Source organism: Hyperolius riggenbachi, chromosome 5 (assembly GCF_040937935.1).
Source record: "Hyperolius riggenbachi isolate aHypRig1 chromosome 5, aHypRig1.pri, whole genome shotgun sequence".
Classification (NCBI taxonomy): Eukaryota; Metazoa; Chordata; class Amphibia; order Anura; family Hyperoliidae; genus Hyperolius; species Hyperolius riggenbachi.
In genome coordinates this window covers 155,276,622-155,300,556 of record NC_090650.1, presented here as the reverse complement: position 1 = coordinate 155,300,556, position 23,935 = coordinate 155,276,622, and the positions used below count along the sequence as shown (strand labels likewise).

Here is a 23,935-nt window from a genome sequence, read left to right as displayed (position 1 = left end):
AGAGGTGGGACAAGGTCCTTCAGCACCCAAGGCTGAGACAGCAAAGTGCGCCCCCCCATCCCTCCCACCCCAGCTGTCACACACTGATTGCTATTACACTAAGAGGTGCCCCAGGCCCCCCCCCCCACCCCCAACACCTTAATCTCTACTTATCTGGCTTGCTGTCGCTGCCATGTATCACCTTTTCTTATTTCTTTCTGCTTCAAACACAATTGGGAATGACAGCTGAATGAATTGTGCACCCCCTCCTACACTGCGCCCTGAGGCTGCAGCCTCTCCAGCCTCAGCCTTACTAGTGGGTAAGACAGATACCTACTTCCATGCAGTGTGGTTCATGGTCTAGAGGGTAAGACAGATACCTACTACACACTAGGTCCTGGGTTCAAATCCCAGCTATGGTATATAAGCATGCTTTTCAAAAAGTACAAATCCTTAATCATGCTACTTTTTCTATCGAATTGATCATAATGGAAGTATGGTTTATGCTACCGGCAGCTTTAGCATGTAGTGTGGGTCATGGTCTAGAGGGTAAGACAGATACCTACTACACACTAGGTTCTGGGTTCAAATCCCAGCTATGGTATATAAATAAGCATGCTTTTCAAAAAGTACAAATCCTTAATCATGCTACTTTTTCTATCGAATTGATCATAATGGAAGTATGGTTTATGCTACCGGCAGCTTTAGCATGTAGTGTGGGTCATGGTCTAGAGGGTAAGACAGATACCTACTACACACTAGGTTCTGGGTTCAAATCCCAGCTATGGTATATAAATAAGCATGCTTTTCAAAAAGTACAAATCCTTAATCATGCTACTTTTTCTATCGAATTGATCATAATGGAAGTATGGTTTATGCTACCGGCAGCTTTAGCATGTAGTGTGGGTCATGGTCTAGAGGGTAAGACAGATACCTACTACACACTAGGTTCTGGGTTCAAATCCCAGCTATGGTATATAAATAAGCATGCTTTTCAAAAAGTTTAAATCCTTAATCATGCTACTTTTTCTATCGAATTGATCATAATGGAAGTATGGTTTATGCTACCGGCAGCTTTAGCATGTAGTGTGGGTCATGGTCTAGAGGGTAAGACAGATACCTACTACACACTAGGTTCTGGGTTCAAATCCCAGCTATGGTATATAAATAAGCATGCTTTTCAAAAAGTACAAATCCTTAATCATGCTACTTTTTCTATCGAATTGATCATAATGGAAGTATGGTTTATGCTACCGGCAGCTTTAGCATGTAGTGTGGGTCATGGTCTAGAGGGTAAGACAGATACCTACTACACACTAGGTTCTGGGTTCAAATCCCAGCTATGGTATATAAGCTGTTTTGAAAATCTGCAATTCCCTACTGCATGGGATGGATGGATGGATGGATGGATGGATGGATGGATGAGGAGGAGGAGGAGGAGGAGGAGGAGGAGGAGGAGGAGGAGGAGGAGGAGGAGGAGGAGGAGGAGGAGGAGGAGGAGGAGGAGGAGGAGGAGGAGGAGGAGGAGGAGGAGGAGGAGGAGGAGGAGGAGGAGGAGGAGGAGGAGGAGGAGGAGGAGAGAGAGAGATTTTTTATGTCATTCCGGAAAATTCCGTCGGAATTAAAAAATTTCTGTGGAATTCCGTTTGAGAGGAATAGGAATTCCGATATGACTACCGGAATCGGAATTGACCTAATTCCGGCCGGAATCACGGAATTTATAATTCCGCGGAATTTTCCGAGCATCCCTAGCCAGCATTGGCATTTACAATCCTCTGCTCCTGGGGCCTGGGGTGGTGTGAGGGTCCTACCTGGTGTCCGTCTCTGAAAACAATTCTCTATGTGGGCACTCCAACGTAACCTCTGTCCGTGACTACGGCATGAAATCAGAAGGGAGGAGCATTAGGCAGCGCTGTCAAACGGGCTCTACTACGCGCACCCTTGCTGAAGGGGCGGAGCTTTCCATGGGTCGTAACCCTGCCACAGCGCATCACCAACACCCCTGGAAGCAGGTAAATCTGGTCTGCCCAGCTTCCATGCAGTGCAGTCTGCCGAAGCTGATCCGAACCCTGCAATCGCGTCCAAAACCAAAAACCAAGCTTTGTAGACGGCAGTACACATACTACCTTGCAGGTGGCAAAGTACCACCAGTGGTGTTTTTTTTGTTTTTTGTTTTTTGTTTTTTACAAAAAACACTGTCAGACAGATAGCAGACTGACGGCAACAGCTACAAGATGATACACAAGAGCAATGAAACTACAAAAGAGCACAAACAAGAAATAGCACACAGAACCTGCCTATCAAGTGAACACTGACCATACGAGCTAGACTAAACGAATACTAACTACACTAGTACTAACTAACTTGCTGCTGATAGCTCGAAAAATAAGTCAGTAACCCCTAACTGCAGCTAAAGTTAGTAAAATGCTCTGTAAAGTAAATGAACAATGACAAAGTGCTATGCTAGTTGCTAGTACACTGAGCTAACGCTCTAATGCTTAGTACACACTATGCAATTTTGCATCCTCTTGATGGGAATCGAACAATTATGTCCGACATGTCAGAACTGGTTACAATTGTTAACGGGATTGACTTTCTGAAGTTATCATGGGAAAATCAATCCAGTTATTGATCAGGAGCAGTTTGGACATGTACTCCCGATACAACTTCTCGTCAGATTACCAGTTTATCCAGTTTATCGAAAGGGAAATTGAATCATGTGCATCCAGCATAACTGACTCAGAAAAACAATAAATATATCTACATATAGAGTGAGTGGCTGCTGCTCATCTAAAGCTGGGTACCTATACTGGGCACACCTGTACCAGGATGCCTATACTTGTGAACACCTAAACCTGGCTACCTATACTGGGCACACCTGTACCTGGCTTCCTATATTGGGGGCACTTGTACCTGGCTACCTATACTCCATGATAAATAATGTTTATTTAGTGGTGTGCAATTTTTACACCCTCGCCAAGGGTGCAATTTAGCCTGGAAACATCCCTGATTAAAAGCTAAAGCTCCAAACTCAGTCTGTATCACGCACATGGGAGAGACATATGGGGACAGGGGGGGGGGGGGTGTCTTCTAATTGAGTTGGCTTATACACACACAATTGGCATTTTTTTCTAAAAAACATACTTTTTTTTATAAATAAAGCCCAATTTCAGTTGAGCATGCAAGCAGCACCCGCACACCTAAGCGTTTTACAGAACTGTTACCTCCCAATCTGGCATGGCAGCATGGTTGCATAACTGGTTAGCATGGTGAACCTCCAGGGCCTCTTTTATCACGGTATTGTGTTTGCACTATTGCATAGCTCTGTCTCTGTGTGATACTCCACAGACAGAACACTGTCACTGATGCACAGGTGTGGCCCCTTCTAGTGTGATATAATTGTGTGCTACAGCCCACATTACACAAGCAGCAAACTACTACCACTGCAGGTGCAGCAGGGCCTCTGTTATCACTATATTGTGTTTGCTCTATTGCATAGCTCTGTGTCTGTGTGATACTTCACAGACAGAACACAGTCACTGAGGGGCTGGGGGGAGGAGAATACCCTTCATGACCTCAGTGAGGAAGAGGAGCTGGCTAGCTTGGCATCCTTCCTTGTTCAAATAGGGTCTTTCATGCTGTCCTGCCTGTTGAGAGACCCCTTATAAAAAGGCTCAAGAAGAACGACCTGTACTGTGTGGCAACACTACTGGGCCCTCGCTATAACAAAGTAGCTGTTATGGAGGTCTCACCACTTTTAAACCCTTAGCTCATATTGCTGTTTGCATGCCCCTCTTAGTAAGCATACTTTGATGCCCAAGCCCGGTTTAGTGGGATACTCCCACTCAACACATATCTAAAATAAAAGATTATTTCAAGCTAAATCAGTTTTGGAAGAGATCTAGAGTATGATCCCTGGGCAGAACAATAAAAACAAAAAGGGAAGGCTATTCAAAGCAAGTTAATTGTGTGGTCGATGGGCAAAAAACTATTCCGCGTTGTTCCCAACATTCAAAGAAAGACCAAACTTACCTGCGGTAATGTCTTTTCCAGGAGTTGGAAGGCCAGCACCCCTGGTGAGACTTGTCTCCCTTCCCTCAACCATGGACAGGAAGCTGCAAGATTAAAGATCTGTATAAATTATTAGGCAGGCAGTATATAAGGAGGTTCCTCTACTTGTGTCTCCAGTTTATAAAAATAAGTACCGGATCTGTCAAGATGCAAAACTAAATATTCAGGAAGCTCCACCTATAAATATAAATATATATCTACTTTAACATATACGTTTAGAAAAAAGAGAAGAAAAGGGTGGGTAGCAGGAGTGCTGTCCTTCCAACTCCTGGAAAAGATGTTACCGCAGGTAAGTTTGGCCTTTCCCAGGACATCCATCAGGACAGCACCCCTGGTGAGAAGATAGTCAAGATACATACCTAGAGAGAGGGACAACAGCCTGTAAGAATTTTCTCCCAAAACATAAATCAGAGCTGGCTAGAACATCAAGCATGTAATGCTTAGCGAAAGTGTTCTGACTCGCCCAGGTTGCTGCTCTGCAAATCTGCTCAATTAAGGCACCAGCCCTCCCTACCCAGGATGTTGAAACACTCCTTGTAGAATGTGCCTTTACTGTTGGAGAAAACTGTTTCCCTCTTGCTTGGTAAGCTGAAACAATTGATTGTCTTATCCACCTGCAAAGAAGACTTAGACCAATTTATTAACCACCCTAAGGACTGCAGAAACGCCAACGAGATTTCTATATAAGAGTGTACTGACTCTACTGAATCACCCCATATAAGTAAATCATCCAGATAATTCAGAATATTCACTGATCTGTCTCTTAGTACTGCCATTATTTCAGCTATAATCTTAGAACATAACCAGGGAGCAGAAGCTATACCAAAAGGTAATGCATTAAATTGAAAGTGTCTCACCTTTCCTTGAAGCTGAACCGCAAACCTGAGGTACTGTTGGGAACTCAGAAGGATAGGTACATGCAGATAAGCATCTTTTAAATCCAAGGACGCAAGAAAACAGTCCTTCTGTAAAAGATTAGTTACAGATTGAATGTTGTCCATACGAAATTTTCTGTATTTTACTGCTCTGTTTAGATTCTTCAAGTTTAGAATAAAACAATAGTCTCCCTGAGGTTTTCTGACCAGAAATACCGGAGAGTAACATCCTTGACCTCTTTGGCAAGAAGGAACTTCTCGGATTACCCTCTTTTGGATTACCCTCTCCTGCCAGGGCTATCTGCTGTAATGAATATCTTAGAACTGGATTGATCATAAATCTTTTGGGGGGAGAATGATCGAATTCTATTTTGTAGCCTTCTAGAATTATGTTTAGTAACCATTGGTTTGAGAAGGCCTGACACCAAGTTTCGTAAAAGTGAGCAATTCTCCCCCCCCCGCCCGGAATCCTGGTGTCACGGTTTGGTTGTATGTGTGACTGGTACAGATGAAGGCTTTCCTTTCTGGGACTTATAAGGGGCCCACCTCTTCTTATTGGGGACTACTGGCTGCTCAGTAGGCATAGGTGTTGAAGATACAATAGCCGAATCCTTAATCTCTTTTATGGCAGATGCCGTTTCTGACCGCATCCATCCGATCAAGTCTTTAAAGATTAGGGGAGATTTATCATTAACCACTTTACTAGTACAAAATTGCTTAGTGGGGTATGCTACAGGCCACCACATATTCATGACGCTGCACAACTGCGATTACTACAGCAGATTGAAAAAGCTGCAAGTAAAAATGAGGTCATAGTTATAGGTGGCTTCAAATTTTCAGACATTGACTGGAGTATTGCGGCCACCCATTCTGGTAAAAGCAGCAGATTTCTGGCAACACTACAGGACAATTACTTGACTCAAATGGTAACAGAACCAACTAGTGGGAATGCGTTACTGGATCTGATCATTTCTAATAGACCAGATAATGTATAAAATGTGCAGGTTCAAGAATATTTGGGAATAGTGATCACAACATGATAACGTTTGATCTGGTAACTGATAGGCCACAGGGCAGCGGGACCACAAACTATGAATTTTAGAAAAGCAAAGTTTAATCAACTCAGGCAGGCACTGAGTTTGGTGAACTGGGATAATGTACTACAATAGGAGGACACTGAAGGGAAATGGCAAGCTTTTAAACTTACTCTCAATCAATATTGTAGTATGTATATCCCATATGGAAACAAAATATCTAGGAATAAAAAAAGGCCTCTATGGATAAATAGAAAGGTTAGAGATAAAATGAAGAGGAAAAAGAATGCCTATAAGGTCTTAAAACAGGAGGGGACCGAGGCTGCGTTAAACATTTATAAGGAGTGCAATAAAAAGTAAAAGAGAAATTAGGCTGGCAAAGATTAAAGCTGAAAATAAAATCGCTAGGGATATCAAATCTAACCCAAAAAAGTTTTACTAGTACATCAACTTTAAAAAAAGAAAGGTTGACTGTATTGGACTCCTAAAGGATAAAGGGGGGAACTCAATGGTGGATGATCAAGGTTAGGCAGAGTTATTAAATGCTTTCTTTGCTTCTGTCTTCACAAGGGAAACATCACTGTTGCAAATTACAGAGGCAGAAGAGTCTCAATCTTCCAACTGTAATATTAAATACTTAACGCAGGAAGAAGTGAAGGCAAGACTAAATAAATTAAAAATATACAAGGCACCTGGCCCGGATGGCATGCATCCTCGGGTCCTAAGGGAATTAAGTTCAGTTATAGATAAACCCCTTTATCTTATCTTTTGTGACTCTCTTTCAACTGGCAGAGTCCCAGTGGATTGGCGTACAGCCCACGTTTTCCCTTTATTTAAGAAGGGCAAAAAATCAGATCCAGGAAATTATAGACCTGTAAGCTTAACATCAGTTGTATGCAAACTATTTGAGGGGTTACTAAGATTCTATACATGACTTCATATAGTAGAAAACAATCTTATTTCTCAGCATCAACATGGTTTACTATTGACAGGTCCTGTTTGACTAACATGCTCAGTTTTTATGAGGTAGTGAACGCTAATGTGGATATTGGGAATGCTGTAGATGTGTTATACTTGGACTTTGCAAAGGCCTTCGACACTGTTCCCCACAAAAGTCTGGTGCAAAAGTTTAGGATGCAAGGACTGGGGAAGAGTGTGCATGGATAAGGAACTGGCTAATGGACAGAAAACAAAGAGTTGTGGTCAATGGATCATACTCAAAATGGGAAACTTAGCAGTGGGGCCCCACAGGGGTCTGTACTGGGTCCAGTGCTCTTCAAGTTATTTATTACTGTAATGACCTAGTAGATTCAGTAGTGAGCAATGTTGCTATTTTTGCAGATGATACAAAATTGTGCAGAATCATCAACTCTCAGGAAGATAGGGGCATACTGCAACAGGATCTGGATAGGATGGCTATATGGGCACATAAATGGCAGATGAAATTCAATGTTCAATGCATTTTGGTCGTACCAATGGTCTAGCACCATACAAAATAAATGGGATGCAGTTGGGGACATCAAACTTGAAGAAGGACTTAGGAGTACTCATCGACAACAAGTTAAATAATCGCACTCAATGCCAAGCCGCTGCAGCTAAAGCTAACAAAATTTTGGGATGCATTAAAAGGGAAATAAAAACTCGAGATGCTAGCATATTATTGCCCCTGTTTAACTCTCTAGTAAGGCCACATCTGGAATATGGAATTCAGTTCTGGGCACCACATTACAGGAAAGATATTGCGGTTTTAGAGCAGGTGCAGAGACCATCAACAAAATTGATACGTGGGATGGAAGGTCTCACTTACCAAGAAAGGTTAGATAAACTGGGTTTATTTAGTCTAGAGAAAAGACGCCTTAGAGGGGATCTAATTAACATGTATAAATACATCAGAGGGCAATATAAAAGCTTGGCGGATGAGCCTTTTGTCCCTAGGCCTCCTCAAAGGACTAGAGGACATGATCTGCGCATGGAGGAAAAACGTTTTAGCCATTTATTTAGGAAAGGGTTCTTTACAGTAAAAGTGATTAAGATGTGGAATGCATTGCCACAGGAAGTAGTTATAGCAAACTCTATACCTGCATTTAAAGGGGGCTTAGATGCTTTGCGTTGAAAGACATCCATGGCTACAATTACTAGGTAATGCCTAATGATGTTGATCCAGGGATTTTGTCTGATTGCCATCTGGAGTCGGGAAGGATTTTTTTTTCCTTTTGGGGCTAATTGGACCATGCCTTGTAAGGGTTTTTCGCCTTCCTCTGGATCGGCGGGGATGTGTGAGGGAGCAGGCTGGTGTTGTACTTTATTCTCTGGTTGAACTCGATGGACGTATTTCTTTTTTCAACACAAATAACTATGTAACTATGTAAAAAATTGACAGTTTTTTGCTGGATGATGATGAAATGCGAGTGTTACAAATTGCACAGCATCTCTCAGATTTAGGTTTATCAGCAGGCTTGTCCGTCGTATCCAATTTGGCTGCTTTGGGCTGCAAGCAAAATCAGAAAAGAGCCATCAGTATAAAACCCTCCTAACATTAAAGTGATAAGCAACCTGACACCCTGAGAGTTGCTTACCAGAGAGGGATCAGTGCTGGGTTCCACAGATACCACTGAGGAAGGGCCTACAGCGTCCTCCATGGTCTCGCCACAAAGAGAGACCAGTGTGATAAGAAAAAGTTTAAATACCTTAATAATCCCCTGCAGCTGAATCCAATTTGAAGTCTGCCCGGCCCCTGCCGCCCGCTGACTTCCTGGTATGAGAAGTCACGTGGGACACCGTCACGTGACCCGCTCCCGGCCTCCGTTTCTGGCCGGAAGTTCAATGCGCGCGCCTGCGTGCATAAAGCCCGCCTTGATCCAGGAGAAGCCTCCAATGTGCTGGGCAGATAAGCCGACGGCCCCCTGACCAGCCCTGACTCGCCATCTGCCTCAACACCGCTCCTGCCACCTGACAAGGTCGCGAATGAGGCCCCCCCGAAGCGTCCCGTCCGGGACAGAAAAAACTGCTGGAGACACAGGTAGAGGAACCTCCTCATACACTGCCTGCCTAATAATTTATGCAGATTTTTAATCTTGCAGCTTCCTGTCCATGGTTGAGGGAAGGGTGACAAGTCTCACCAGGGGTGAACAAGGAAAACCAGCTCGTGGGCATATTTGCAGGGTGCTGGCACTCGGATGGTCTTAGGCCAGTTCCAGTACATGTGGCACAATTTGAAAGTCAACCTTTGTAGATGTTCAGGGCTGAGGTTTGCAGTGTTCATTACACATATATAGTGAGTGGGAATGGCCACATCCTTGCCTAACATAGTGGAAGAACAGGAAGAAATCCACCCAGTCGCAGTTGGTGACCTTGGTCCACGACGGTACCAGGAGCAGACGTGACAAATTCTATGGATGCGGAGCAGTACAGATTGGTGCTTTTCCTTTTCTGCACTACGACAGTCATGCGTGGGGAATCATTTTCAAGAGTACTAAAGCAGGTCTGAAACTGCAGGATCTCATAATTCTGCACTGTGCCGAGCTGTCCATCTGACACTCCATGTCGGTACACCACAATCTTCTCTGGCAGCGCATGATTTACCTCGTAGTATTTCTGGAGAGCGGTCACACAACGCACAGCTTCAAGCCATCCATAATCTCCTGATGTGGAAGCTGAAAGACTGCACAGGAGTACCAGTACCTAGACATCCATTCTGATCACCATCAGATTTTTCAGAGGTATGTCCACTCCCCACAGCTCTCCTCCAAGCTTGCAATTTATCTGCAGACTGCAGCAAAATATTCTTTAGGATGCTTCTCAGTTTTTTTGGATTAGAATTTGTTTCAGGGTGCCAGGTCACGCATACCACCACCATCCTCCATTCTCATTCTTGTAAAAGTGGCATGATGAAGTTTCAGGTAGCCTGCATTTCATTGCTTGCAAGCCTCCACTGCATGGCTCTGCATTGAAGTTGGTGATGACACCACCACCACCAGTCTGACACCTGCTGACTTAACATTTTTTTGAAAATTATTGAAATTATATAAATATTAACTTGGAATTTTGTATTTTTATAAATACATTTGTATTTATTAATTTGTTGTAATAACAAATCTATACATAAATAACTCAAAATAATATTTTTAACAACAACTTTCACAAATAGGCCCGAGAAAAAAATAAAAATTCAGCTGTACACTGAGCCAGTCTGCCACAGTTGAGTGCGCATGCAGCCAGCACCCCCACACCCCAGGGCCTTACAGACGTGTTCGTCCTCAATCTCGGGAAACGCAGCATTTGGTCTGTCAGTGTGAAGCTGGCATAACCTTACATTCCCACTCTGGACATTTAAAAGCAGCCCTCTATTCCTCCAATGTAGGACTATTTAGTGATTTCTGCCCTTCAGGGATTAAAACCCAACTCTGCATCAACTACATAATTTTTGGTGGAACTTTTTGCATGCATCCCCCTGTCCAGGTGTTCGAGCCTTTGAAACTAGTTTTCCATCACTTTTGTGGCCAGAAACAAAAACAGTCTTTGTAGTTTGTGAAACTCGCCTGCCCATTGAAGTCTATGGGGGTCTGCGCGAATCCGAACTTTTCCCGGATGCTTAGATTCGACGTTCGCATACCCAAAACCTGATGTTCACAACATCTCTACTAGCAATCTCAACACAGTTGTTGCCAGTTTGTCTGTAACAGAAGCTAAATAGCTATACAAATGTCCACTATTCCAGCAGTTCTCAATGTTAGTTGGGCAAGCCAAGAACACTAGGTGAGATAGGATTTTCACACGCTTGCGCCTACCTATCCAACTACATTAATTTTGCATTCCCCTCTCTGACCACAACTTACTTTAAATTCACTCTTCTTCCATCTAACAGCTTCAACCCCTGAGTACTTCCTGAACTACAAACATGCTCTTCATAAACTTAGACCTTCCCTCTCAGCAGCTCAACATTCCTACTTCTCTCTTTGCGCTTTTTTAAGCACCATCGTGATCGTTCTACATTTGCGGAAAAATGAGTTTTGTGATTGCCGCTTATTGTGAATCGAAGTAGTAAGGAAGGTCCACAACGATGTCTCTTCTTAATGCTCAATAGCAATCACAGTAGTGAGATCACTGCCATTATTTTAGTATTGCGCAAAAAGTGACAGCGCTTAGCGATTAGAGGGAATCGCCCGCTAATCTTAGAACGGGCCCTTATTTACTCCATGTTCCACTATCCCAAACACTTTTTTTTCTTCTTCAACTCCCTTCTTTGACCTCCACCCAGGGCCTGATTTGTACTCTTTACCACCCAAGGCCACTGTCAACAGCCTCCCCCCTTCAGTATAGGTAGAGAGATGACCCTTCCCCCTTCCCCCCAGTATAGGTAACCAAATGACTCCTTTAATCCATCCTTTCAACCCCCCTCCCCCCCCTTTCAGTATACAGTGGTGTGAAAAACTATTTGCCCCCTTCCTGATTTCTTATTCTTTTGCATGTTTGTCGCACTTAAATGTTTCTGCTCATCAAAAACCGTTAACCATTAGTCAAAGATAACATAATTGAACACAAAATGCAGTTTTAAATGATGGTTTTTATTATTTAGTAAGAAAAATAACTCAAAACCTACATAGCCCTGTGTGAAAAAGAAATTGCCCCCTGAACCTAATAACTGGTTGGGCCACCCTTAGCAACAATAACTGCAATCAAGCGTTTGCGATAACTTGCAACGAGTCTTTTACAGCACTCTGGAGGAATTTTGGCCCACTCATCTTTGCAGAATTGTTGTAATTTAGCTTTATTTAAGGGTTTTCTAGCATGAACCACCTTTTAAGGTCATGCCACAACATCTCAATAGGATTCAGGTCAGGACTTTAACTAGGCCACTCCAAAATCTTCATTTTGTTTTTCTTCAGCCATTCAGAGGTGGATTTGCTGGTGTGTTTTGGGTCATTGTCCTGCTGCAGCACCCAAGATCGCTTCAGCTTGAGTTGACGAACAGATGGCCGGACATTCTCCTTCAGGATTTTTTGGTAGACAGTAGAATTCATGGTTCCATCTATCAAAGCAAGCCTTCCAGGTCCTGAAGCAGCAAAACAACCCCAGACCATCACACTACCACCACCATATTTTACTGTTGGTATGATGTTCTTTTGATGAAATGCTGTGTTATTTCTATGCCAGATGTAACGGGCCACGCATCTTCCAAAAAGTTCAACTTTTGTCTCGTCGGTCCACAAGGTATTTTCCCAAAAGTCTTGGCAATCATTGAGATGTTTTTTAGCAAAATTGAGACGAGCCTTAATGTTCTTTTTGCTTAAAAGTGGTTTGCGCCTTGGATATCTGCCATGCAGGCCGTTTTTGCCCAGTCTCTTTCTTATGGTGGAGTCGTGAACACTGACCTTAATTGAGGCAAGTGAGGCCCGCCGTTCTTTAGATGTTGTCCTGGGGTCTTTTGTGGCCTCTCGGATGAGTTTTCTCTGTGCTCTTGGGGTAATTTTGGTTGGCCGGCCTCTCCTGGGAAGGTTCATCACTGTTCCATGTTTTTGCCAATTGTGGATAATGGCTCTCACTGTGGTTCGCTGGAGTCCCAAAGCTTTAGAAATGGCTTTATAACCTTTACCAGACTGATAGATCTCAATTACAGTACTTTTGTTCTAATTTGTTCCTGAATTTCTTTGGATCTTGGCATGATGTCTAGCTTTTGAGGTGCTTTTGGTCCACTTCTCTGTGTCAGATAGCTCCTATTTAAGTGATTTCTTGATTGAAACAGGTGTGGCAGTAATCAGGCCTGGGGGTGACTACAGAAAATGAACTCCGGTGTGATAAACCACAGTTATTTATAGATTTCAGCTCTGCATTTAATACCATAATTCCATCACTGCTGCACAGCAAGCTCTCCCAGCTACACATACCTGAATCTCTCTGCAAATGGATAACCGACTTCTTAACCGACAGAAGACAGCGTGTTAGACTTGGTAAACTCACATCAAGCTCTCTGACAGTCAGTACTGGTGCACCCCAGGGCTGTGTGCTTTCCCCACTGCTGTACTCACTTTACACCAATGACTGCATCTCCACAGATCCATCTGTTAAGGTTCTGAAGTTTGCAGACGACACAACAGTTGTTGGTCTCATTCAAAACGGGGATGAGTCTGCATACAGGCATGTGGTGGGACAGCTTTCCTCCTGGTGCAGCAGCAACAACTTAGAACTAAATGCTCTCAAAACCATGGAGATGATAATAGACTTTAGGAGATCTCCCCCCCAGCACCTCCCCTTAACCATAAATGGATCCACAATAACCCAAGTAGAGTCATTCAAGTTTCTTGGGTCCACGATCTCAAACGACTTAAAATGGGACAACAACACTGCCACTATTGTCAAGAAAGCACAACAGAGAATGTACCATCTGCGGCAGCTGAAAAAGTTTGGCCTACCTCAAAAGCTAATGGTGCAGTTCTACACTGCAATTATCGAATCCACCATAACATCATCCATGACTGTATGGTTCAGCTCCTGCTCAGCATTAGAAAAGGGGAGGCTGCAGCGCATCATCCGATCAGCGGAAAGGATAATTGGCTGTAGCTTACCTTCCCTGCAGGATCTTTACACTAGCAGGTGCAGAAAGAGAGCGACCAAAATTGCCTCTGACCCCTCTCACCCAGCTCACTCCATCTTCCAGCGCATGCCTTCAGGAGTAAGATTCCGGTCAATCGCTACCGAAACCTCCAGACACAGGAACAGTTTTTTTCCTCAAGCGGTAGCCATACTTAATGCTGAACCACGTTAGAGCTGCTAGGACTGAAAGTAATCAGCACAGAACTAAACATGAACAATTCTCACATTGCTTACTGCCACTATACTTATAATGTCCTTAACTTGTAATATTCACACTGTCTGTCCTTGTATTGTTTTTTGTTTGTGTTTGTTAAGCAACTGCCAAGACAAATTCCTTGTAGGTGCAAACTTACTTGGCGAAAAAAAAATAAATTGATTCTGATTGATTGATTCTGATTAAGTTATTTTTTAACAAGGGGGGGCAATCCCTTTTTCACACAGGGCCATGTAGATTTGGAGTTTTTTTGCTCACTAAATAATGAAAACCATCATTTAAAACTGCATTTTGTGTTCAATTATGTTATCTTTGACTAATAATTAAAGGTTTTTGATGAGCAGAAACATTTAAGTGTGACAAACATGCAAAAGAATAAGAAATCAGGAAGGGGGCAAATAGTTTTTCACACCACTGTAGGTAGCCTGCTTGCCTTCACACCGCAGCAGCCATCAGTGTCACTAATTTCTCTGCTCGTGTCCAGTGCAGAAGCTTCCTCTTCCTTTCCTTCTCCAAAGCTGCCCAAGTCCATAGCTGCCAGCCACAATGCAAATGTGCAGAGAGAGCAAGGTGGCTGCTGCGCAGGCAGCTAGCAGCAGAGTACCACGGTCAGGCGCTTGCCTGATCTCCCTGCATTGCAGCATTTGCAAGCTTGCAAATGATGCACCAGTTTAGCCTGCTGCTTTGGTGCCCTTGCTCCTGTGGTGCCCTAGGCCATGGCCTAGGTGGCTTTGGCCTAAATCCGGCCCTGCCTCCACCCCTACTTTCCACTCCCTCCCTCTCAGCAGAGAACTTTGCCTAATTCTTAAATGATAAAATCAACATTAGAAATGGCTTCACCCAGCAATAGTGATGGATAAATATGTTTGACGGTAAACCTTCTCTATTCGGATTTATCGCTAACTTTACGCTCTATAGTTTAACATGGAGTCATTTTTTGACCCTTCACCCTTAACCATTTAATGACCACTCCACACCAGTTGGCGTGGGCGCAGCGGCAGCCCCAGGACCGCCTAACGCTGATCAGCGTGCAGTCCTGGGGGCGTGTTTTGCAGGAGATTGCATGCGCTGACGCGTGCGCATCTCCACTGGAATGACGGAGCTTTGGTCCGCCATCAGTCTCCCAGCGGTGATCGCCGCTAGGAGACTTTTAGACGGCAAAACCGTCATCTATTTACTCCGTACAGCGCTGCGATCTAAGACAGCGCTGTACTGGGGACCCGCTGGCAGGCTCAAGGGTGATCGGCTGTCATAGGCCGATGCCTATGACAGCTGATCACAGTGATTGTCTGGCGGGGGTATGGAGGGAGGAAATGCAGTAAAAAAAAATAAAATTAAAATAGCAAAATATATTTAAAAGTAAAAGAAATAAATATTTGTAGAAAAATAAATAAACATTCCAGCGGGGATCAGAGCCCACCAACAGAGAACCCTGTTGGAGGGCAGAAAAGAGGGAGGGGGAAAATTACTTGTGTGCCGAGTTGTATGGCCCTGCAGCAAGGCCTTAAAGCTGCAGTGGCCTATATTGTAAAAAATGGCCTGGTCACTAGGGTGGTTTAAACCAGTGGTCCTTAAAGAGACTCTGTAACAAAATGTTCAGCCTTATTTCTTCTATCCTATAAGTTCCTATACCTGTTCTAATGTGGTCTTGGTCACCGCAGCCTTTTCTAGTTGCACTGTCTCTGTAATATATCTAATCATCTATTTGTTAAGCTTTGTCGACCCAGGGAGGAATGCATTGCCTCTGCTGTGATAGGGAGAAGTTATGCACGCCTCCTCCACGCCCCCACAGGCTCTCTGTGTGTGCTTTGTTTATCCCTCACAGACAGGTCTCTGCTCTCAATTTCAGCTTGTCCGAGGGGGAAGGGAGCTGCCCATGCTGAGAAACCCTGATTGCGGTGCAGATAATTCACTATGTAATAAAAACATATAGTATACTGTTACATGATATATATATATATATATATATATATATATATACACAAATATCACTTCCTGGTTAGCGGCCATGTTTTTTGTTTGTAAACCCTGCCTAAAACTGGTGATTAAAAGCTAGGATCACAACAAGGAGCCGCGTAAACTGCAAAGAGGGATCCTGGAGATCACAGTGACTCGATTGGTATGTTTTTTACTGTACAAAATCGGACAGTACAGATTCTTTTTAAGTGGTTAAGTCAGGTTGGACAGGACAACCAATTAAGCATTTTTACCACACAGGCCAAACACCAACTCCGCAAGCAGTAATTTTTGGGAAATTTGCCATGGATTCCACTCTGCCATGCCACTGCCCATGTTTCTGGACAGTTTTGACGTATACATGTAAAAAGGCGCTGGGAAATTTGGATGCAGGGTAAATCCAAAAAAATGGCTCTGCTATTACAAATTTCTTGGCAGAGTAGTTTACTATTCCCCCTCCAGGCCCGTGTCTGTGCACGAAGTGCGTTGCAGCGAAAAATGTGCATGGCTTCAACACTGAAGAAAGCGGCATGCACAGCATGATGCTACAAAAAGTGGGCGTGACCATGACATGTGGATGGAGCCAAATACTAGCAAAATACAGGTATTCCCCAGTTAACAAATGAGATAGGTACTTGTAGGTCCATTATTATCCTTTATCCATTCTCTTTTGTCCCCCTCTTTTCTCCCTGTGCCTCTTTTGTCCCCGTGTTACCTCTTGTCCTCTGTCTCAGCTCGTCCCCCTGCTCTAGCAAGGTATATGTGCCCCCAGTATAGGTATCCAGGCATAGATGCTCCCAGTATAGGTAGCCAGGTTTAGGTTCCCCCAGTATCAGCCATAGGTGGTGCCCCAGTACAGGCCAGCAAGATACAGTTGCCCCAGTATAGGTATTCAACTATTGGTGGTGCCCCGGTATAGGTAGGTTGGTATAGTTGCCCCCAGTATAGGTAGCCTGGTATGGTGCACCAGTATAGGTTAGCCAGATACAGGTGCCCTAGTATAGATAGCAAGCTATAGGCACCCCAGTATAAGTAGCCAAGTATAGGTGATGCCCCAGTATAAGTAGCCAAGTACAGGTGATGCCCCAGTATAAGTAGCCAAGTACAGGTGGTGCCCAAGTATAGGTAGCCAGGTATAGGTGGTGGCCCAGTATAGGTAGCCAGGTATAGGTGGTGGCCCAGTAGAGGTAGCCAGGTATAGGTGGTGCCCCAGTATAGGTAGCCAGGTATAGGTGGTGGCCCGGTATATGTAGCTAGGTATAGGTGGTTACAGCCCCAGTATAGGTAGCCAGGTATAGGTGGTGGCCCAGTATAGGTAGCCTGTAGCCAGATATAGGTGGTGCCCCAGTACAGAAAGTCTGCTGTAGCAGGCTCACTCACCTGCTCCCCACGCTCAAGCGCTGATGTCACTCTACTCCCAGTGCTGGAACACGGTGTGCTGGTTAGCGCCACAGACACAGGCCAGCACATGCAGCCCTACCAGTGCTTGGGGGGTGGGGGGCCCCCAGAAGCCCTGGGCCCCTCACTACAGTGTCAGTTGCCCCCCCCCCCCCCCGATGGCTGCCCTGGCAGTCAGTTGCCCATAGACATTGCCTGATGAGTGCTAATCACTAAATAGAGTGTACCTGCGTGTAACCTAATGTCAGTACAAATACAGCTGCTCTGTGATGGCCTTAGAGGTTGTCTAAGGCCTGGTGCACACCAAAAACTAGCAGATCCGCAAAATGCTTGCAGATTTTGAAACGATTTTTCTTATTTTATTGTAGCGTTTCACCTAGCATTTTGCGGTTTTGTGAAGCGTTTTTGGTGTAGTAGATTTCTGATATTGTTACAGTAAAGCTGTTACTGAACAGCTTCTGTAACAAAAACGCCTGCAAAACCGCTCTGAACTGCCGTTTTTCAGAGCAGTTTGCGGTTTTCCTATACTTTACATTGAAGGCAGAAACGCCTCCGCAATCCAAAAGCTGCAGCAGCCCGGGAGTATGCGTTTCTGCAAAACGCCTCCTGCTCTGGTGTGCACCAGCCCATTGAAATACATTACCCAAGCATTTCCACATCCGCAAGCGGATCGCAAAATGCAGCCGAACCGCTTTGGTGTGCACTAGGCCTTAGAGAATATTGGGAGCAACAACACCATGAAGTCCAAAGAACACACCAGACAGGTCAGGGACAAAGTTATTGAGAAATTTAAAGCAGGCTTAGGCTACAAAAAGATTTCCAAAGCCTTGAACATCCCACGGAGCACTGTTCAAGCGATCATTCAGAAATGGAAGGAGTATGGCACAACTGTAAACCTACCAAGACAAGGCTGTCCACCTAAACTCACAGGCCAAACAAGAAGAGCGCTGATGGGAAATGCAGTCAAGAGGCCCATAGTAACTCTGGACGAGCTGCAGAGATCTACAGCTCAGATGGGGGTATCTGTCCATAGGACAACTATTAGTCGTGCAATGCACAAAGTTGGCCTTGATGGAAGAGTGGCAAGAAGAAAGCCATTGTTAACAGAAAAGCATAAGAAGTCCCATTTGCAGTTTGCCACAAGCCATGTGGGGACACAGCAAACGTGGAAGAAGGTGCTCTGGTCAGATGAGACCAAAATGGAACTTTTTGGCCAAAATGCAAAACGCTATGTGTGGCGGAAAATTAACATTACACATCACTCTGAACACACCATCCCCACTGTCAAATATGGTGGTGGCAGCAGCATCATGCTCTGGGGTTGCTTCTCTTCAGCAGGGACAGGGAAGCTGGTCAGAGTTGATGGGAAGATAGATGGAGCCAAATACAGGGCAATCTTGGAAGAAAACCTTTTGGAGTCTGCAAAAGACTTGAGACTGCTGCGAAGGTTCACCTTCCAGCAGGACAATGACCCTAAACATAAAGCCGGGGCAACAATGGAATGGTTTAAAACAAAACATATCCATGAGTTAGAATGGCCCAGTCAAAGTTCAGATCTAAATCCAATCAAGAATGTGTGGCAAGATCTGAAAACTGCTGTTCACAAACGCTGTCCATCTAATCTAACTGAGCTGGAGCTGTTTTGCAAAGAAGAATGGGCAAGGATTTCAGTCTCTAGATCTGCAAAGCTGGTAGAGACATACCCTAAAAGACTGGCAGCTGTAATTGCAGCAAAAGGTGGTTCTACATAGTATTGACTCAGGGGGCTGAGTAATTACGCACACCCCACTTTGCAGTTTTTGTTTTTTTTAAATGTTTGGAATAATGTATGATTTTCGTTCCACTTCTCACGTGTACACCACTTTGTATTGGTCTTTCAATTCCGAAAAAAATTGATTCAGGTTTGTGGCAGCAATATGTCAAAATGTGGAAAACTTCAAGGGGGACGAATACGTTTGCAAACCACTGTATGCCCTGAAGGTTTTTTGAAGACCCCCCTGGCAGTGCCTAACCTTAACCCCTCACACACACACACACTCCAAACACTAAAGACCCCAGCCTCCTAACTGCAATATTTTCACCTCCATTGGTGGCGATATTACAAGCTGCGATTAACAGCTATAAATGGCTAAATAAAAGCTGTAAGAAGCTATAAACAGTAAATAGTGGTTATAAACCTTACCTTTGCATGCCCAAATTACCATTTAGCAGCTAATTGCAGCTGTAAGAGGGGTTTTAGGATTAGGCATCACCAGGGGGGGGGGGGGGGTTCTTATACTCCTCAAATAACTAACTATAGCAATTTAAAAAATAATTTGATAAACGATATGATATGGGAGTTTTAGGGTTAGACACCACCAGGGGGGGTCTTAGGGTTAGGCCCCACCAGGGGAATCTTAGGTTTAGGCACGACCAGGGGGGTTTTAGGGTTAGGCACCACCGGGGGAGGGTTAGGTCTAAGGGTTAGGGATAGGTAAAGGGAGGGTTCTGAGATGTTAGAGTAGGGTGAGGTTTAGTTGTAGTAAAATATTAGTAATATTTACTAATGTTTTACTATAGTTTTTGAGAATATACTTTTTTTTGTTATAAACAATTATTAACAAATTATTACGATTATACATATATTATCGTTTCCAATGTTATAAGTGAAGTTTTCAATTTTTTTTTTCTTTACAAGAAGAAACGATAAAATATGGTTATAGAATATATAATTAAATTGAGTTTACACCATGTGCCCTTTTGTCTAGGTGCCCTGCCCTTTTTGCAATTACCAAACATAATAGGTTTCCCTTTCAAAATATGGAAGATTATCGTTTTCACAATTTGCAATTTCATAGACATTTTTAAAAGTATTCTATTTGTAAAACATTATTGTAAATTATAAAAAAGATTGTTTTGTATTTAAACGATCTTACTGATTATCGTTTACACCACCCTTTTTTCCCCTGACATCCTTTTTGCATGTACGCGCTCTCTGGCATCCTTTTTACTCACTTCACTATATAACTCCTGTCATCTAAGGAACACTTTGGCCCTTTCTCACCTAGCATGCTATACCAAACTCCTTGTGCAAGCCTCAATTGTCTCACATCTTGATTACTGCTCAGCCTTCTCTCAACATACGGTAGCACATTCTTTCCATTGCGTGCAGTGGTGCTAAAGGGAATTGTTTAAGAGAGTTTGGCGTTCATTAGTGTGCGGTTTTCCATGCAAGCAAAATTATTTCCTGCAGGCTAAAATAAAAACCCTATGTATCATATCACATTTCTTGTTGACATTAAAAAAAAAATGTAAACAAAACTAAAGTGAAATTACCACGATGTAGTGCCTTCCTGGAGGAATTCTTAATTGTTGACTTTTTGCATCAATAATTAGTTCGTGGAAGGGCGCGTAATCTGTTGCAACAAGTGGAAGGCCTGAATAAAAGATGAAAAAATTGAAATATTTTGTGTGAAAAATGCACGATAAAGGTGCAAAAAATAAACAAATATTTGGTGTACTAGGAGAATTCAGAAGTGGAAAACCGCAAAAGATTACATTCGTACCATGTAAAATATAACCTCCATAACTATGTGGTAAAATTCATTCAACAGTAATCCCCAAGGAAAAGACCAATAAACAGAGGTATGGTAAGATGCGGGTAGGCACTGCCACAATTAACACACATGAATTGCTACCCTGTTGGGCTATTTTAGATGCACAACTTAGAGATGGCCCGAACGGTTCGCCGGCGAACGATTCCCGCCGAACTTTAGTGGTTCGTGTTAGCAGTGAACCAGGAACATTTTTCAAAAAAAGTTTGGTTCGCCCATAGATAGACTTTAATGCCTGCCAACTTTAGCGGTTAATAGCAAAGTCCCTTACATAGTAAAAACACCAAATTTTCAGGGTATGTAGAGAAGGGCAGTGACTACAAGAGGAACATTTTTTATTTCAAAAAGACCTTATACTTTTTGAGAAAATCGATTTTAAAGTTTCAAAGAAAAAAAGAGCCGATTCATTAAAAAAAACAAAACAGATTCATTAAAAAGAACCGGATGATTCATGAACCGTTAGTATAGCTTAGAATGCGTCCTGTGCAGGACGTATAGCTGCTGGCACCTGCTGTCTCTCCCCACCTGCCTTCACCTGTCACCAGGGGCGTTTCTAGGGTCCTTGGAGATCGGGGGCACCTGTGGGCACCAGGTGGGGAGGTATATGGGCAAAAAAATGGGCGTGGTCATGAGGTGGGTGGCCATGGGTGGGGCCAAATGTACATGAACTTAGCAGCAGTGTAAGCTACAGATAACGGGCCTGCTCATCGAAATATTGGATGGAGCCCCCTGTCCTTTATTTAGATAATTTACAATCAGTATAGGCATAGATCAAAGATATATACGCACATACAATTTTGATTGGTCAATCACTGACCACCAATTTTACCACCCCCGTGCAGTAAGTTGGCCAACAGACAATGAATTTGATGAACAGAGCTAAAATTGGCTAATCAAAATTGTATGTGTGTACCAGGCTTTACAGCTAATACTGTACATACTGAAAGTAGCAGGGATCAGCATACAATACAGCTGGTTTACAATCAGTAAAGGCACAGAGTAACACCTTACACTGTACACACTGGAGGTAGATCAGCACACAGTGCAGGCACTAGAGAACAGTGTATACTGTACATACTGTAGCCAGCAGAATTCAGCACACTGCAGCTAGCGTGCCAAAAATATAAGGATCACGTTGTGCGGCACGCTTATCGCGCCGCACTGAAAAATGGGTGGGCCATGGACCAGAATATAGGTGTGGTAACGGGTGGAGACAAATTTACATGAACCTAGCAATGGTGGGACATTAGATTAGGACAGTGGTAGCGAACCTTTTGGAGGCAGAGTGCCCAAACTGCAACCCAAAAGTCACTTATCTATCGCAAAGTGGCAACAGCAATTGAAACTAAATAAATACTGTACAAACGTTTTAACTCATACATGAACATTATGGAAAATCCAAGTTGAATATAAACTGTGAAGATAAACAATTTCATCCATCCTACTCCTGAAAAATGTATTCAATTTTTTAGAACCTCCCAGTTTTATTTTCTGTTTTAAAAAGCTAAAAAAGTAGGTTTAATGCTATTGTCTCATGATAAGGATTCAACTTTTCCCATAGTCTCGCAGTTAGCAATGATGTGACCCCCAACAAGACAGATTCAGCAATCGTGAGGCCCCGACATGACAAATTCAGCAATCGTGAGGCCCCCAACAAATCATGAGGCCCCCAACAAGACAAATTCAGAAATAATGAGGCCCCCAACATGACAAATTCAGCAATCGTGAGGCCCCCGACATGACAGATTCAGCAATCATGAGGCCCACAACAAGTCATGAGGCCCCCAACAAGACAAATTCAGCAATCTTGAGGCCCCCCAACAAATCATAAGGCTCCCAACAAGACAAATTCAGCAGTCATGAGGCACATAAATAGAGAGCATTTCACATAAATAGGCAGAATGCCCCCTTAATATGGTAGCCCCCAAGTTAGGTAGTGAGTGACAGGGACCCCCAAGTTAGCTAGTGAGTGACAGGCGCCTCCAGTTAGATAGTGAGTGACAGGGACCCCCGATAATGAGTGACAGGGACCCCCGATAATGAGTGACAGGGACCCCAGTTAGTGAGTGACAGGGACCCCCGATAGTGAGTGACAGGGACCCCCAATAGTGAGTGACAGGGACCCCCGATAGTGAGTGACAGGGACCCCAGTTAGTGAGTGACAGGGACCCCAGTTAGTGAGTGACAGGGACCCCAGTTAGTGAGTGACAGGGACCCCAGTTAGTGACAGGGACCCCAGTTAGTGAGTGACAGGGACCCCAGATAGTGAGTGACAGGGACCCCAGATAGTGACAGGGACCCCAGATAGTGAGTGACAGGGACCCCCATTAGCTAGTGAGTGACAGGGACCACCGATAGTGAGTGACAGGGACCCCCAGTAGATAGTGAGTGACAGGGACCCCCGATAGTGACAGGGACCCCCGATAGATAGTGACAGGGACCCCCGATAGATAGTGAGTGACAGAGACCCCAGTTAGTGAGCGACAGGGACCCCCATTAGCTAGTGAGTGACAGGGACCCCCATTAGATAGTGAGTGACAAGGACCCCCGATAGTGAGTGACAGGGACCCCCGTTAGATAGTGACAGGAACCCCAGTTAGATAGTGACAGGGACCCCAGTTAGATAGTGAGTGACAGGGACCCCCGATAGTGAGTGACAGGGACCCCCAATAGATAGTGACAGGAACCCCCATTAGCTAGTGAGTGACAGGGTCCCCTGGTAGATAGTGAGTGACAGGGACCCCCAGTAGATATTGAGTGACAGGGACCCTCGGTAGATAGTGAGCGACAGGGACCCCCGTTAGCTAGTGAGTGACAGGCGCCCCCCCCCCCTCCCTTACCTCGCACTCGCAGCCAGCAGACCTCGATCAGCGCCGCAGGCGACCCGACCAGATAGAGCGGGCCCGGACGCACCACGCTGTATATGCGGAAGTGATGTCACTTCCGCATATCAGCAGTGTACACAAGGTCCTAGCGCCCCACTGTATCTCGTCGCCCGCTGATCGAGGTCTGAAGCTCTGGCCGTGGGGACATCCGGGGGGGGGGGGGGGGTTGCAGCGGCGGCAGAAGGGGGCAGCGGCGGCCAGGAGGGGACGGCGGGCAGTGCCGGGCACCCCTGGGGAACAGATCTGGGGCACCCCAGGACAGATTGGGGCACGTCCCCCCAAAATAGGGCTAGCGACGCTCCTGCCTGTCACCCATGGGTGCACCAGGTGCCAGCCTAGG

At 44.4% G+C, this 23,935-nt stretch overlaps 1 protein-coding gene across 1 annotated transcript in view; it reads right to left on the bottom strand.

Annotated features, from left to right (window-relative positions):
• LOC137517534 (mediator of RNA polymerase II transcription subunit 1-like) overlaps positions 1-23,935 on the bottom strand; it is a 272,907-nt gene that overhangs the window by 80,467 nt on the left and 168,505 nt on the right. The window contains exon 10 of the mRNA XM_068234521.1: positions 20,433-20,533. Coding sequence (XP_068090622.1) covers positions 20,433-20,533 — 101 coding nt within the window. The remainder of the gene's footprint in view (positions 1-20,432; positions 20,534-23,935) is intronic.